The sequence below is a fragment of the Ischnura elegans genome, chromosome 5, assembly GCF_921293095.1.
Source record: "Ischnura elegans chromosome 5, ioIscEleg1.1, whole genome shotgun sequence".
Taxonomy (NCBI): domain Eukaryota; kingdom Metazoa; phylum Arthropoda; class Insecta; order Odonata; family Coenagrionidae; genus Ischnura; species Ischnura elegans.
This window is the reverse complement of record NC_060250.1, coordinates 51,940,042-51,956,274: the sequence shown is the minus strand read 5'-3', so window position 1 is coordinate 51,956,274 and position 16,233 is coordinate 51,940,042. Positions and strand designations below refer to the sequence as shown.

At 36.3% G+C, this 16,233-nt stretch overlaps 1 protein-coding gene across 3 annotated transcripts in view; it reads right to left on the bottom strand.

The window, feature by feature from the left end:
* The window catches only part of LOC124158877 (G protein-coupled receptor kinase 1), an 801,258-nt gene that overhangs the window by 20,649 nt on the left and 764,376 nt on the right, over positions 1–16,233 (bottom strand). For 2 of the 3 annotated variants that reach the window (XM_046534275.1, XM_046534274.1), the window contains exons 4-10: positions 9,823–9,924; positions 7,954–8,028; positions 7,727–7,788; positions 6,681–6,732; positions 5,853–6,044; positions 4,515–4,680; positions 3,183–3,324 (exon numbers count right to left, since the gene is read on the bottom strand). In XM_046534275.1, the coding sequence (XP_046390231.1) occupies positions 3,183–3,324; positions 4,515–4,680; positions 5,853–6,044; positions 6,681–6,732; positions 7,727–7,788; positions 7,954–8,028; positions 9,823–9,924 (791 nt within the window). The remainder of the gene's footprint in view (positions 1–3,182; positions 3,325–4,514; positions 4,681–5,852; positions 6,045–6,680; positions 6,733–7,726; positions 7,789–7,953; positions 8,029–9,822; positions 9,925–16,233) is intronic. The other variant, XM_046534276.1, reaches the window with a different exon arrangement.

Here is a 16,233-nt window from a genome sequence, read left to right as displayed (position 1 = left end):
CATCACCACGTAGTCCAACTGTTGATCTTAAAATCCTTCCCTTTACAGTCGTTTGATGGAAAGGGTGGAACGATGGTTAAATTTTGCTGATCTGTTGCTTGTGTAAAGACTAGGGATGGTCGGATCGGATTCCTTGGATCCAAATATCCGTGGATATTGCCCTTCATCGGATACTTCGGATCCAAATTCACCTAAGGTATCAGATCTGGATCCGAAATTTTAAATTTATGCTTCAGCAAATACAGCGTCCCATAAGAGGGAGTGGAGAGAGTTCCGATCCTACTTTCGCACGCACTGTTGCACTGCAACGCTTGTCCTACTCATGAACCATTTTGTTCAAAAGCTCTCGTAGGGATTGTGCAACAGAATTTCAGCCACGGAAATTTTTACGTGAAAATACGACAAGAAACTTGTTTTAATTTCCCAACGCAAGCATAACAGTTCACAACCTGAGCATGTAAAGATTTTATTGTTTTTAAAAATAATTTGAAATCTTAAAAATATGATATATTATCTGTAAAAATGTTAAAATGTGTACGTAAATCTAAAAATTATTCCTTTGATTGTCTGTAACCATAATAATCTTGAATAACTACTTCACTTCGTAGCAGGAATTTGAAAATGCATTTGGATTCGAAATTTTACGAAGATCCGGCACTGAAAATCAAGGATTCGATCCGGATCTGGGTCCGAAAAATATCCTGGATTCATCCATCCCTAGTAAAGACCACTTAAGAAATATTAGATTTGTTATAATTAAGTTCTACTGTACATGCTTAATATGCTCAGAGCTGGATGCAGCTATCCTAGGGCCTCTTCGTCCTTTGGGTTATCTTTTCGTGGGCCATCTCCATACCCTAACCCCACCAGAAGGGTCTTCAACCTTTTTTAACCCTTAGCATTTTGTATCATGTACAAATGATACACTACACTCAGTGCTGGTTAATTCTGAAGGGCACAATTCTTCCTCTCTAACGCATGGTGCAACACATGTGACACAACCCATCGTTATAGAATGTGGTTCTCAAAGCTGTCAGCAGGTGCCAAAGGTGAGCAGCTTCTAATTATGTTGAAGGAAGTCAGCTCCCCGCATGAGAAACGAGTAAGAGGATTTACCGGAGTTTATATCTATAAATGTATACAGTAAAGGTATGGGCGCCAATGAGAAGTTTTCAATGAGTATGTGAAATGAAAACTTTTGTGGAAAATTTCAAAATCTGTAATAGGGATCCATTTGATGTAAAAGATTTTTACCACCATAACTTATCATATGTGATAGATATAAACATATTTCCTTAAAAATTAAAAATTAGCAGAGAAAGTTATTAAGATATAGTAATTGAAGCATTTCTGGATACAATTTACGAAGAAAAAAATTTTTTGGCACGTATTTAGTTAGTTGCACTTAAGGGTTAATGCAAGGATAGTTTTAAGTATACCAGGACAAGCCAAGGTGACAACTTTTACGGAATTCACATGCAATGCAAAAATTGTGCAAAACATCCACAGGGAAAAAAAAATCATTCGCCTTGATTGCCAAGGTTCAAGGCCGATGATTTATTCTCAGTGGATTTTTTGCACAATTAATTCAAGGGCAAAAATCAATGGCACATCGTCCGGATGGCCAAATTGTTCCTCGCCACTTTACCAACACACAATTAGATTAAAAAAAAAAACCTAATTTAGAAGTGCAATTATATTTATAAGTGAAAATTTTCAATCGATCAATGCGATTTTTGACGAGTGTGTCCATATTTGGTTTGATTTTTGTCGTTGCAACCCGCAGATTTCTTTCCAGATGGGACTCTTAAGGGCCGCAAGAAATTAGCCTGTGGGTTGAAACCTTTGCCCTACCCCTATGAAAAAATTGTATAAACCTGTATAGAATTTGTATACATTCTCATACAATTGTCATGGCAATGTATAAGAATGTATACAAATTTTATACAGGTTTGTACAATTTTTTCATAGGGGTAGACTCCCCAAATTTCCCCATCCAGTCCACTTTGTCTTCACAACTTTCAACTTGCACACCCAGATTATAAGCATGGTACTGTCAACTAATAAAAAAAAATTGCAGATCTGCTTAAACTTAAATTTTTAGTGCCAATAATATATACCATGTATTTCCACGCATGTCATTTCTCAAAAATCCCACCCATCGGAAACCCACCCGCCACATGCGGTGAAAGCACTGAACACATGGCAGAGAGGATATAAAGGTACAATCACAGCAGCTTGCCACGCAAACATACTGGGTACGTTCACAACAGCAAAAGGGTTATTGACTGCATCTGCTCAAAAATAACTTCTAAATGCCAAAATGATGTAAAACGTTTTTCCAGGCATGTAATTATTAAAAACTTTTTGCAGTTGCCAGGGGGAGAGTTCCCCCCCCCCAGGCCATCCCATCCCCCCTCCCAACACATATTCTTAGTTATGCCACTGGTTGTACCCAACTTAGGCAGTTGTGAAATAAACAGGTTACAGCTCAGAGCTGGCAGTCATTTCAAAAAATAAGTTACAACTGAATGAAATCATCATTCAGCCATTTATTCTCTCATAAATTTAAAGTTAGAAAATTTAAAAGTTTCCCCCCACTTTTCATGGATTGATGGCATCATAAGAGGTCTAATTCATGATCTTTGCTAAGGGAGAATCTTTTACTGAGGAAGAGAACCAATCACAAGAATGTACACAACAACAAACATCACGTCTTTGAGGTAACATTTAGGTGTATCCATGCCAAAAGCATTCTCATCTAGTTCATTATTCACGATTTCATAAAATTCAAGTATTGGTGCATCCAGGCAGTGGTCTACCTGTGAAAACAGGAAGTGTGAAAAGAAAAGAAAACTTCCCGGCCACCAATAGATGTTACCCTACGAACAATGAAGTAAAACACCTAGTTATTCAATTTTTTCAGGGCTTTAAAGCCAGAGAAAAAGTAACAAAGATATTACATTATTTCCATTTCAACATTGCACTATTTTGAAAGGAAAAAGAAAAAATACAAATAGATTTTAAATCCATGAAAAGCAGTGAATATTCCCCATACCAGCTAAAAAGCAAGGAAATATACCTTTTCTTCATCTAAGAAATTCATTTTAATCAAATACATCAAATTAAAAACAAATATACTCCCACTATTTGCTAGCAAAAATAACAAGACTTATACTTACACACTAGCATGGGGCTTTTTCTTAGAGAAATCACAAGCCAGTCCAAGATCAGATATTCGAACATGGCCATGTTCATCCAGAAGAATATTCGCCGGCTTCAAATCCCGGTAGACAATATAACGACGATGCATATGCTCAAGGCCTAAATGAAAAAAAAGTATAAGCAATAATTTAAAAAGAAACACGTAAAAATATTCACTCTGGCATAATTTTAGAAAATAAATTTTCATGAGCATGTTGAAAATAACCTTTCTGAGACAATGATAAAAGTGACACTGTAAACATAGTTAACTCTTTATGTTAATTTAGCATCTTTCAATTTGTAATAATGCTACCCTATATCAGTGGCGTAACTAAGGGGGGGGGATGAGGGGATAGATCCCCCCCAAAGCCTCAGAGAAATAAAAAAATATTTAAAACTCTTGTATAGTTTTAACACATAATAACGGCATCTGCTCAAAGTTAGCTTTTAAGAGCCAAAATTATGTAAAAATTATCCTGAAACCTTCATTGCTCCACTATAGGCCCCTTCCAAAGCATGTTAGGCACAGTTACGCACTACACTATATCATAAAAATAAAGGCTTTATGAGAAAAAGAACGAATAACACCTTATGCATATTGAATGATAGAAAATATGTATGCATGGGCATACCCAGCGAGGGGCAGGAAGGAGAAGCTGCCCCCCTATAAGCAAAAATCACATAAGCCTTTGAGGAAAATTGGGACTGCATTGAGTTTTCAACAAATTTTTCATAAACCCTCGAAAAATGATATTAATATTAGAAATTTAACTAAAATAATTTTTTCAAACCAAGAACAGTAATAGTTTTCTTAAAATTTTGGTTTCATTCACCTTTTCCAAAATGCTTGAATATTACAATTTGAACAACCATGGATTGCCCCCCCCCCCTCCCCCAGCTTTGATCCTGGGTACGCCCTTGCATGTATGTGCTCCACAAAGGATTAGAAAGTGGTTGGCTATTTTTTTGACTCATTTAATATAGACCCTCCGAAACAGCTATCCAATTCGATGAAATATTCTTTCCAGCACCAGGGGACAGGGGATTGGAACGGTCTCCCTATGATAGTTTTGGAACCCTTACCGTCAAATATTAAGTCCTTGATGAGAAAGTTAAATAAGGTTGAATTGTAAGGGTTCTTTCATATTGTATGTCTCACTATGTTTGGATTAACGTCTACACCGTAGTACTTGTTTGTGTTTTTTTATTCATTTATATCTATCTTACCACCTGACCGAATGGTTGACTTGTAAATGTACTTAAACAATAATAAATGTCACCATTAAATTATAAAAAGGAGATGCTCATACCAAGGATAACTTCTGCAGCATAAAACTTCATTTCAGGCTCATTGAACACTCCATGCTGCGATAGATGATAGTGAAGATCACCACCATTCATTAGGTCAAGTATGAAACAAAGTTTGTCTGGAGTATGAAAAGCGTATGTCATACATACAATAAATGGACAGTCCACCTGCAAAAAAAGAACACCCGTTGTCATAAATCTCACTAATAATTATTGCTTCCTTCATTTCATCTATTTTAAGGATAGGCAACAATTTCAAACATCAGTCATGGTAGATAAGCAAAACTCAATATTGAAATGATAAGGCAACCTATCAATTAAAAAGACAGAAAGAACAGTGAAAGAGGAAAGAAATAATAAAATATGAATTGCCATTTAAAAACAATAAATTAAAATATTGTGTGTAGAAATTATTCATTGGAACTCAGCAGCAAAAAAAATATGAATGATTAATTATTAAATGCATATGCATGAAAAAATTCCACAAAGTGCTGATAAGAGGCAAAGGCATATCATATTTGAGAGGACAATGACAAATAATATCTGACGAGAAGAAATATTGGAATCTGCAAAAGACTGCCCACAGCAAAATGTTGGGGTGATAAAAGAATATTGAATATCCATGCTACATAAGTGAAGACATTTTATAAAAGAAAAGTTAGTTCGATAAGGGACCAAGTAACATGGTAATATGCAATTAAAATTTGCCATAAAATCACTGATATCTATCTTGATATTATGTCAAGCAAATGATCCTGACAATGAAAGTAAATAAAAGCAGAAATTTGATAAAATTTAGATCTAAGTTTTAATTGCACACAAAATTTATGTACCTTGATTTCCAAACATAATGTAAAATACATGTCAGAAAACATTCCAAACTCAGTTGCCATGCAATCATAAGGCTCTCCCTTCTTGCATGAAAACTTTAATGACAGAAATTTAAAAACTGCCGTGTCAAACTAAAATTCAGCATTTAAAAACTTTAATTTATTTTAATTATATCAATAATAAAACACTTGAATTGAGGTTATCCCTTTAATTGAAAACAATGAGGGACACCAATTTTATAATCACAGAGTGTCTATGATAGTGGCAGTCACGCCAAAAAGAAGACTAGAAGTTTGCAGAAAGGTGGCAAGAAGTCTAGTTTCAAGTGAGTCCTGTCCTCACCTGTACGTTAGAACCAAACTTTGAGGCGGAAAAACTAAGAGAGGAAACTTCATGATTCATGGATATGAAAATGAAAGAGAGAGAAGGTGAGGAAAGAGGAGGGAGGTGTAGTTGACCATTTTTTTATGGGGTGGCAGAGCATCACAGGAGATGAACTCAGTACTCACCCCCGTACTGACCAAGGAGAGCATTATCCTTTCATTTAGAGCTAGAGTCTCCCCCTGCTTCATTTTTATTCTCTTCTTGTCTAAGCACTTCATCGCATACATTTTCCCCGTGTCAGCTTTCCGACAGCCGTAGACTTCGCCAAAACCACCCCGACCAATGATTCGATGCACACTGAAGTCATTCATTGTTAGCTGCAAAAATAGAGAAAAAATTAGCCATCGCAGTACACCGTTTTGAGATCACTAGCCCATGCAAAATGAAAACTATTTTCTACTCTTCTCTTCTTGGGCCACTAAACTCGAAGACCTTATTAATCTATCAATGGCTACTTTAAGAGAACATAGCCAAATGAACTTTTTTCAGCCACATGATATTCATGATTAAAAAAACACGTAACTTTGACCAATATTCATGAAGCCACTGTTGGGGTTAAGCTAATTATAGAGTGCATAAAAAATAAGATGATACTTCATTTCAAGGCTTTTGAAATTAAAGTTTTAATACCAACGTCTAAAAAATGCACTCTTTAAGAAGTACTCCTGGAAAGTGCCAAAGATTACCTAATACAGGGTGGAAATAATGTCAAATTAAGAAATAGACTAGAAATCACAAACTTAGCAATCATTATTTACATAGTCCAGATAAATAAAAGTAGAGCAAATACTCATTAAAATTTGCATAAACATTTTCTTTGTTTGGCATGAATCAGCTTCACCTTAAGTTACAGAAAATTACTTTGTAATATCAGATTAAATACCTTTTGCTCTTAAATACTGAATTAAAAAATCTCGTGAATATCGTCACATAATTACAGTACGAACACCCACCTGAATATTTAACTCCAAATTTTTCCACTGACAAAACCTTGTATACTTGTCACTGAAAATAGAAGGAAGTTGATAAATGATAATAATAATCATTTGATTTCAGGAAGAAGCATAATATGAAATTCCACATTTAAGTCTCCAAATCTCCAAAAAAGGTGGAATGAATTCACTTAAAAAATATCTCACTATGGTGAAAGAAATATTACTAGCACAGAAATAGCATATCAAACTGGTTACATAGGGGAGCAGCAAGGGTAATCACATTTTAACAAGGGGATTAGTCCATGGTTAACCCTATAGCCCATTCACAAAGCAAAGAAAAGGAAAAACTAAAATTTGGGAGCCATCTGTAGCGGAATAGTCAGGTAAAACGACGCTCTCTTTCTAAACTACTATGCATAAGTACCTCATATGGATGGTTTTAGTCATTCGTACACAAATGACGGTCGTGAAATCAGGGAATATATGTATAGCAAAACAAGATTAATGTACAAAATGAGTTGAACAAAACTTACGGAATGAAAACTAAGTGATGGTAATAACAGCATCGTTTAATAAATTTTGATCTCAAAAATTACTGTGAACTAGAAATTGATGAACTTTTAGTGAGTCACTCCCAGAAACCTGCAGTCATGCACAGTTAAAACACATTAAATGCAAAAATTACACCGAGGGAAAAAACATGAGGCTAATCCTGAACTTGAACAAGTATCCATCAATGTCACACCAATTGTTTAAGCCATTTCATCCTTCAAAGATGCCTAACTGGATTTATTTGATGATATCCTTATTTGTTAGAGTTCTAGGTATGTTTATTAATGAGTAACTATCAAGTCAAGGGCATGAAAAATTGATTTTACTCAACAAAATTTTTGCACAAATAATTTTGAAACAGTCGCTGATACAATACTCAGCCTCAATAGAGTTAGAATAATTATCCAAAGGATAAGCTTAAATTTAGATTCTTTTTCATACAAATAACCTCAACAAAAAGGACGACACAGACAATTGACATGAATTGAGCTGTTAATGTTTTATATACATACCTTTCCAAAAACTTTTTGAAAGGCTCCCCTCTGAGATGATTAAAAATTTCTTCTATATAAGGCTGTAAAACAAAAAAGTTAAGGATAAACAAGTTACAGCAAAGAAAATTTGCAAAGTCAAGGTCAGGATTCTATTGTATTGGTTAATATTTGCAATGCTGACACAAAAAATTTCAAGAAAAAATATATAAAACCTGAATGACTTGCAAAAGTCCTTCATATCTTACCTCAAATAAATTAACTGGAACTTCATTTTTCATTAAATATTTCTGTACATGCGCCACAGCTTCTTTTGAATAGTCCTGTAAATGAAGAGAGAATCAAGGTGAACAATTCAATTAATGATAAATTAAATGCAATGCATTTAATGCAACCTAGAAAACTTGCTCAGGAAAATTGTCTTATTGATGCTGAACAGCAAATTCACACATTCAACCATCTAAATAAGCTTGAATCTAGAATGTTAAATTTTACCTTAAATTAAAATCAATATGATCAAATACATCAAAATATTTGACTGACAAATAAAGCATGGGACTCACAAACAAACAAAGTATCTGGTTAATATCTCCAATCATGAACAAGCAAGATGGATGTGAAATTCATATCCGTAAGAAGTTAATTAATATAAGCTAATGGCATAGTTTTCAACATATAATTAAAGAAACAGGCATGTTTCATATCACACCTATCCCAGCTTCAGGTATAAAATAATCCCACTTGAAATATAACATCAAACACCTAGTAGGACTTAGGAAAGCTTCAAAGTACCCTTCAATATACCTCTTTAATACGTGTTCCAAAACATCAGCTGCATAACAAAACAACACTCATAACTCACTGATGAGAAACAGATTACGTAGATAGTATAAGGTAGATATGAATGTAGATATAATTTTTAAGCAGTTTTACTTAAATTACCACTATATTGCTAAATAATGTTTCAGATGTAGAGTGAATGTGGACTGTGTTATTGTCTGGACTTTGAGAATGAAAATTTACAACTTGCTGCAACTGCAGTAATGATACACTAGCCAAATTCTATTCTCTCAGAAGCTCAGATTAATAACTTGTGGCAAGTTGAGGAAAAGAAATTATGACTAACTTTCTAAGCCTATGGGCTGTACTTTAAAATAATCATGCCTTACTGCAATGTAAACACCTGAGTGACCAAAGAATTATTTATGAGGAAATAATGAATGCATCAAAGCTAAGCAATACAATGAATATGAATATTCTCCATATGAGTCTTGGCTTTCGGGCGTTCCTCCACGTTGAGTTGTCCATAGGTGATGACAGTTTCAGGTCAGAAGACCCAAGCAGGATGGCTGGAGAAACTGCCATCACTCATGGACAACTCAATGAGGAGGAATGCCCTAAATCCGAGACTCATATGGAGAAATGACGTGGAAACCTTAGATCTAAAATGAAATTCTCCTTTCATAGTGCAAAAACAATTAGTAGCATGTCTGAAGGTACCTCTGCAATAGGTGTTCCAAAAAAACAACAACCATGATATAACAGCACATATCACTCACTGGTGGGAAACATAATGTAGAGATGAATGCATAAATTATTTTTATTTATTTATTTATTGAATTATTCAAAAACAGCCAAAATGGCCTTTACATTGAATACAAAACATATAATCTGCAGCTATAACAAATATAAACTATAAAAAAAACTATAAAAAGGATATAAAAAAAGAAAAAAAAGGGATTCAGAAGATGGCTTTTCAAAGCTGCCGCTTGAGTGATCTGATGGGCATTGAAAGATCCAGGGAAGGGTGAGTACTCGAAATGGTATTTAATTTTGAATTGTATTGAATTTGAATTTTATTCCATTGAACTTAAATTATCATTGAATTGCTACATAATTTCTAGCAAATGTCATAATAGGTTGCAAGTGTCTGAGATTAGTCTCACCGTAACTACTGGACTTAACAATAGAAGTAGGTCAAGACCCTAGCACGTGAGATTCTCAGAAAGTCAAGGATGCCTAATGGGACATTAGCTATGAGGAATATAACGAAAAAAATGGAAAGGTGGCATCTGATAAAATGCAGAGGACTCTTAAAAACCGAAACGTATACTCACATGTGAATGAGCCAACAATTCCTTCATTATGAAGTTATCGTAGATCTCCCTCGCAAGTTTCCGCCTTTCTTCTGAGGACTCCAGTTTTTCATACCGCTTGATCTGTAAGAAAATAACCAGAGGTTAAAAACTTTTTATGGCTTAATTTAGCAATACCATATGTGAAGAAACTGACCAGAAAAATTTGGTTTAGTCTTAACTGAGAATATTCTCTGGTCTTCGGCTTTACCAATAAATTATTTCCACAGCACATGATTACCTATTTCCACCAGTTGATAGATTCGAACACATTTTCAACAAGCAGAATCGATCAATGATATTAGGTGGGAGATGTGTAATAAAGTATGGGTCTAAAATTTTTAGCACAACAGAGTTAGTTTTCAGGTTGCCTTCGTTTTACTCTCACGACTCACATAAATATACATCCCAAAATCTAAAAATTAAACGCAGCAAGCACTCACTATAAATGTAGTGGTGCATATATAAATGTACCCATTTTCCTATGAGGGACTCGTTAATTCATCCTTAAATTAAATGTGCGCTTTGAAAAAAATGGAACGGTTTATCCTGAAGGTTATGCTTCTTAAATTTTCTTATCCATTCATATTTAGTGGCAATTTATTCTAACCAGGGATGAGTCGATTCCACTTTTTTTCGATTCCGACTCCAAATTTGATTAATTCAAATTGGTTCCCGATTCTCGATTCCGACTCCATCGATTCTAATTCATAAGAGTACCAACAGGTGGGACATGGAATTTTTCGTAGCATTGATGTAATTAAAATGGAAGAATGGAATGGAATAAAATAACAAATACAATTAAGTACCCACTACCCATTTCCATAATCGTTCGGCGTTCCGAATGCCAAAGAAAATATTGCATTGAAAGAAGCATAGCAAGGCATGTACGTGAGAACGTACATAGGTAGATTTGGGGGGGCGGGGGGGCGTCTATTTGCACGTGCCCCCCACCCAGACGCTTAAAAAATAGAGAAAATTTTTTTATTCTGTAATCATTAGGCTCGTTTTCTTTTATGTATTACGGAGTATCAATCATTTAAATCGTATTAATAACTTTCACGTCAAAATAAAGAGAATATATTGTACAGTAATTGGTGTAAGTACCTTGTTTTTAATCTCAAGTATTAGAAGATCATTTTTTTGCTAGTCAGACCCTTATACTCCGCCCAAAAAAATCCTGGATGCGCCCCTAGGAACGTATTCTCACATGTGAAGGGAGCTAATGAGATAATGTAGATAACGTAGAAATTAGGGAGAAATTAAGGTAGAATTAATGAGATAATGTAGATAAGGTAGAAACGGATCTAGATATAAATTTTATGCTTTCTAACTTAAATTACCATTGCATTGCTATAAAATTTTAGCCCTTACTAGCCCTCATTTGTGGGACACGAGTGAAAATGTTTCGCAATTTTCGAATCAAACGGCAAAAACAGGAAAACTAAAGGAAGAACTGGCATAAAATGCCAAATCTGCTTCTTTTGAGAGGACTGTGTCGAGGCAATTTCACGAAAGCGAAAGGAAGGACCCGCATGTCATGAGTGTCGACGCCTACGAATCAATACTGAGACCTGAAACGCTGTCGAGGAAAAAAAGGGGATCACTGACTCTAATCCAGTTGTTCTGCTGGTAGAGGACGGATGGTACGAGACCATGGAGTCCCTTCGCGTCACTGCGGAGCGCAAACATGACCCACTCCACGATGGCGACGCGAAAGAAAGGTTATTCGCGCGTCCGCGACAGGCATGTAGTCAGAAATTCGCTTCAGGTAGTGTCTACATTGCCGTTTATTCTTCACACCCACCTGATCTTTCGAAAACTTCAAATGTCTGGCTAGAATCATCAATATGTATTAACAGCGATGAGGCGGCAGGCGATAGAAAATGTTACTGTATTGAAAAACGGAGTGTCATAGGAAATGTGGCCTCCTCAGCAGATCCTTGACTGACGGACAAAGTGATCCGTGTTTCAAGGAGAAATATGGTATAATTAGGAGTGAAAAGCCCAACTTTATACACAATATGATGCGATCTATAAAATTCAGTACTTTTCATTACCATTCCTCGCAACAACAAACATTATACTGCAAAATATTGGAAAAAAGCGGATCGAATTGCACTCATCACCGCGCCGCGGACATTTTTGAAAACCGATTAAAATGCGACCGAAGTCGCAACAGAAATCAGCCTTCTGTGGCATTGAATTGGGCCTCTTCTATGCACTCCCCTTGTCGAAAAGATATCGAAAGCGAAACATCCCTATAGTTTTACCTCCGCATTCCGACCTCAGAACACCTAACAGGGACATTATAAAAATATTAGCATAAACAAATATTTGCACCTCACCATTACAATTTGCAACCAATGCTATGTAATAAGAAAAGGTCAAAACAAGATAAAGAAGCTTTGAATATTATCATAACAGACAAATGGCTTCACAATCAGTCAACTTATAGTTGCTTTTTAGGCGCAATTATTCAATACTTAAACGTAATAATACAACGTAATTAAAATTATTTCACAATTATTATTTCACCTTTTGTTTCAATTAAACAAGCATATTAATGGCTTTTTTAGGGGCATATGAGCACAATTTGTCGAATCCAAGCGTCAATAATTCCCATCGAGAACAATTTCCCGTGGCTGGAAATGTTATTATGGCAGCTGGAGAAATTAATTAGGCGGAGTAACGCCGCCGCAAAAATAATTTCAAAATTAACGAAAAACAGCCGCGCGTTGTTTTCCAGGCAGATGAATCACCCGGTATGAAAGGAAAGCCGCAAAATAGGGTACGTAATAGTCAAAAGTTTAAATGGAATCAAACACCAAAGCTTTTACGCTAAGAATGCGACATCTTCAAGGGCAGTAAAAAAACAGGAGTGAAAGGAGCCCACAAGTCCTCAAAATTAAATACGAAAAAAAAGGCGCGAGAATATTATGTTTTTCAAAATTACAACGGCAAACGCCACTTCAGCAAGACTCAAAACGAAGCTGTGGCCTCCTCTTTGACGCATTGATTAGAAAATGATACTGGGAAATTTCGCCACGGATCCCTGTCGGCATTTGTTTTCTCCAAACGCAAATATCGACTCCATCAACTAAAATATTACATTAATCAATTAACAAATATTAAATCCGCAAATACCAAAGCATCATATCAACTCCTCGTTCGCTTAAGTCACATTTCCGCCATTATAGCGACACTCGGAATTCGTCTTTGCTAAATACCTATTCCGAGTGACTAAGAAAAAGACTTTTGTGACTTAATATGTTGGATAAAAATGGCTATATAAATCGGACAGGCAGAAGGGAAGAAGGACAAGGGACGGCCTCGAATGAGTTAACATAGGACAGGTTATAAAGGATGCAAAACAGAAGAAATACGTCGCTGTGAAAAATGTTAGCGGATAGGAGAGAGGAATGGAGAGCTGCGTCAAACCAATCTTAGGATTGTTGACTAAAGATGATGATGTATATTTATGACGACAGAAATATTTAAAACGTGAAGATAGAGAAAGATATATACTCTTTGGCAAATGAAATTATTTGGCCTTTTCTATAATGATAATAATATTGATAATGTATATTTACTCCATAACGGTTTACATTATTTAAGTGAAAATAACTCTGATGTTTAGGCAGCCTCAAAGGTACAAGCGCATGTATCGAGACTGCCTTTCGTAAATAAATACTTGCCATTGCTGGTGTTGTTCTACTATACCTGAAAGTTCTCAAAGTTATAATATACATGTAAACAAATAAGGACCATTACATTTATCCCAGTTTATGAACTAAATTAGGGTGTTATCGGGTATTTTTATTATGCATTTATTACGCGAGGCGTTTCGGAGGGGGGGGGGAAGGAGGTCAAGCCGTTTCTCTATCAATATTACGTGGGGCAATCTTAAAATATCACGCAATTTTTCCGCAAGAAACAGTGTAAAATTGAGAGAAAACTTGGTTGAATTAAGCAAAACGTGTTTCTCTATTGAAATATGACTAAATTCCATACAATCATAATAATATCAATAATTTAATATACTATTTTTAACTAATATCATACAAAAATAACTGAACAATTTGTTTTTTTTTTCACTAAATCCAACGCAATGAAGCATAGATCATTTAACCTAAAAAAATGCGCATTTTGAAAAATCTCCCATTTGAGATTTGGGGGAGGGGGAGGAGGATAGAGCAAAATATTACGCTATCTCACTAAGGAAGTATGGGGGGTCTAAAAATCGCCAAAATCACCTCACATAGTCACCATAGTTACCTCACCAATGGGGGACCCTTACAAATACATTCAAATATTTTTTAACCGTTGCCCACGAAAAATTTTCCTTTGCATCTTCGTAATATCATAAGAATCATTCGTAGAATAATTTGAATCCCAATCGCATCCCTCAAAGGAGTGATATCAGTGATGCATTCATTACGCACTGGATACTGTCCTCAGAGCAAATGACATCGTTGAGTTTGGTCGAGTCACACAACCAGCCCCGGGCAACAGCTCTCCCCGAATTTGCATATCGTCAATTTCAGCTCGCTCTGTTAGACTCGACAAAGCCCTGGTCTCTTGCTGGCGGAACATGCAAAGCTTCCCCCTCCCTAGCCCCTTTCATTACGCTCGAAGCGGACGTAGCCGGGCACGCAGCAAGAAGCTGGACATGACTCTCTACTGTACTTACCGAGGCATAAAGGCGATGTACGCGATCTTTGAGCGGAAAGGCTTTTGGAGCTACGACCCCTTCCTCTTTCCATAAACAAAATGGAGATTTCATTAATATGTTTTTTTTTGACCAATTTAGGATTACAATGTAGAATGATACAGGCATGTATAACGGCCGGCGTCAGTGGCGACGAGGTGAAGTCCTCGCCTGCCATACAAGATATCTACTGTACTTACCGAGGCATAAAGGCGATGTACGCGATCTTTGAGCGGAAAGGATTTTGGAGCTACGACCCCTTCCTCTTTCCATAAACAAAATGGAGATTTCATGAATATGTTTTTTTAAACCAATTTAGGATTACAATGTAGAATGATACAGGCCTGTATAACGGCCGGCCTCAGTGGCGACGAGGTAAAGTCTTCGCCTGCCATACAAGAGATCGCGTGTTTGAGCCCCGCCTGGTTGCCCCTACTCAGGGCATGGCTGTTCGTGCTCGTGTAATTGTTAAAATATGTAGAACATCCCAATGTAAAATGGCCAATATGTACTGTATTCCGAGGCATAGGAATAAATAAATAAATGATATTTATTCCAATTTAGGAAACGTAGTGAGGCCGTATCTCTCAAGGGTGGTGTCCGATATCCTGGTCTCAGAATACAATCAAGCTTTATAGTGTTATAGTCGGCGTAGTTCTCAAATTATCCCCATAAGGGATTATAGAACCTATATTTTCAACAAAAAACGAATTTAAACACTTTCAGGACAAATGCAATCCCTTCCAAACCTCAACATGGTATGTCTAAACGTAATCCAGACAATACGGTAAAAGATCGCCACGCCGAAGGCCCAACTTTGAGACTCGTCTGGGACATATTTTTTCATAATAGCTTACCATATATCTTCCATACGTATTCTTTTTTGCCGATTCGATTGGCCGATGCCACAGGTGCATACATTGATCGAAGTATGCATCAAGATTCTTATATAAAAGTGTATGTATGATATTAATTTCAATGAATTGAGGACCTTGGAAGTCAGGGGGATAATGATTTTTTTATTTTTGGAGATAATTGCAGATAATGGTTGGTGCGGTACACAATATTGTTGTAACAAAGAGATACATGTAGATCACTGAACTTAAACGTACATACTTATCAGTTATTCACTTGTATCCCTTTGCCACAACAAAATTGAGTGGTTTCCTATGTCTTTTTTATTGCCTAAATCGAAAGATTATTACTCATGGAGTACGTATTTCTTTACGCTTTTAGATTTTTAAATGGCAATTACTAGTTTTCGCGATTAAATGAAAAGTGAAAATTTTCGAGCGCGCGAAAACGCGATGGCGCGAAAACGCCAAGTATGAATGCTGGGAAAAGCCCGTGTGACGTCATTCTGGTTCCGGCTGCCGCCGTGTGAAGGCACCTTGGTGCGAGGCTATTAGCGCCACTACGATTCAGGCTGCTAGCAGGTAGCGCTTGGCTTAAATAAGGATTATTAATATCCTATCAAACGAAGGAAACTTTCTAACCGTAGGCAGTTTTAATAGATGATTATTAAGAGATGTTTCCCTAAGCTCTGTGCCTCATGCATGCGTTGGTAACCTCAGACGATGAAAAACTCCTGACTACTCGTATAGCATCTAGGCCCCTGTGACGTCACGTGGAGTGGCATCGCATGGCCGACAATCAGACCTTTTTCAAATGAGGTTAAAAGT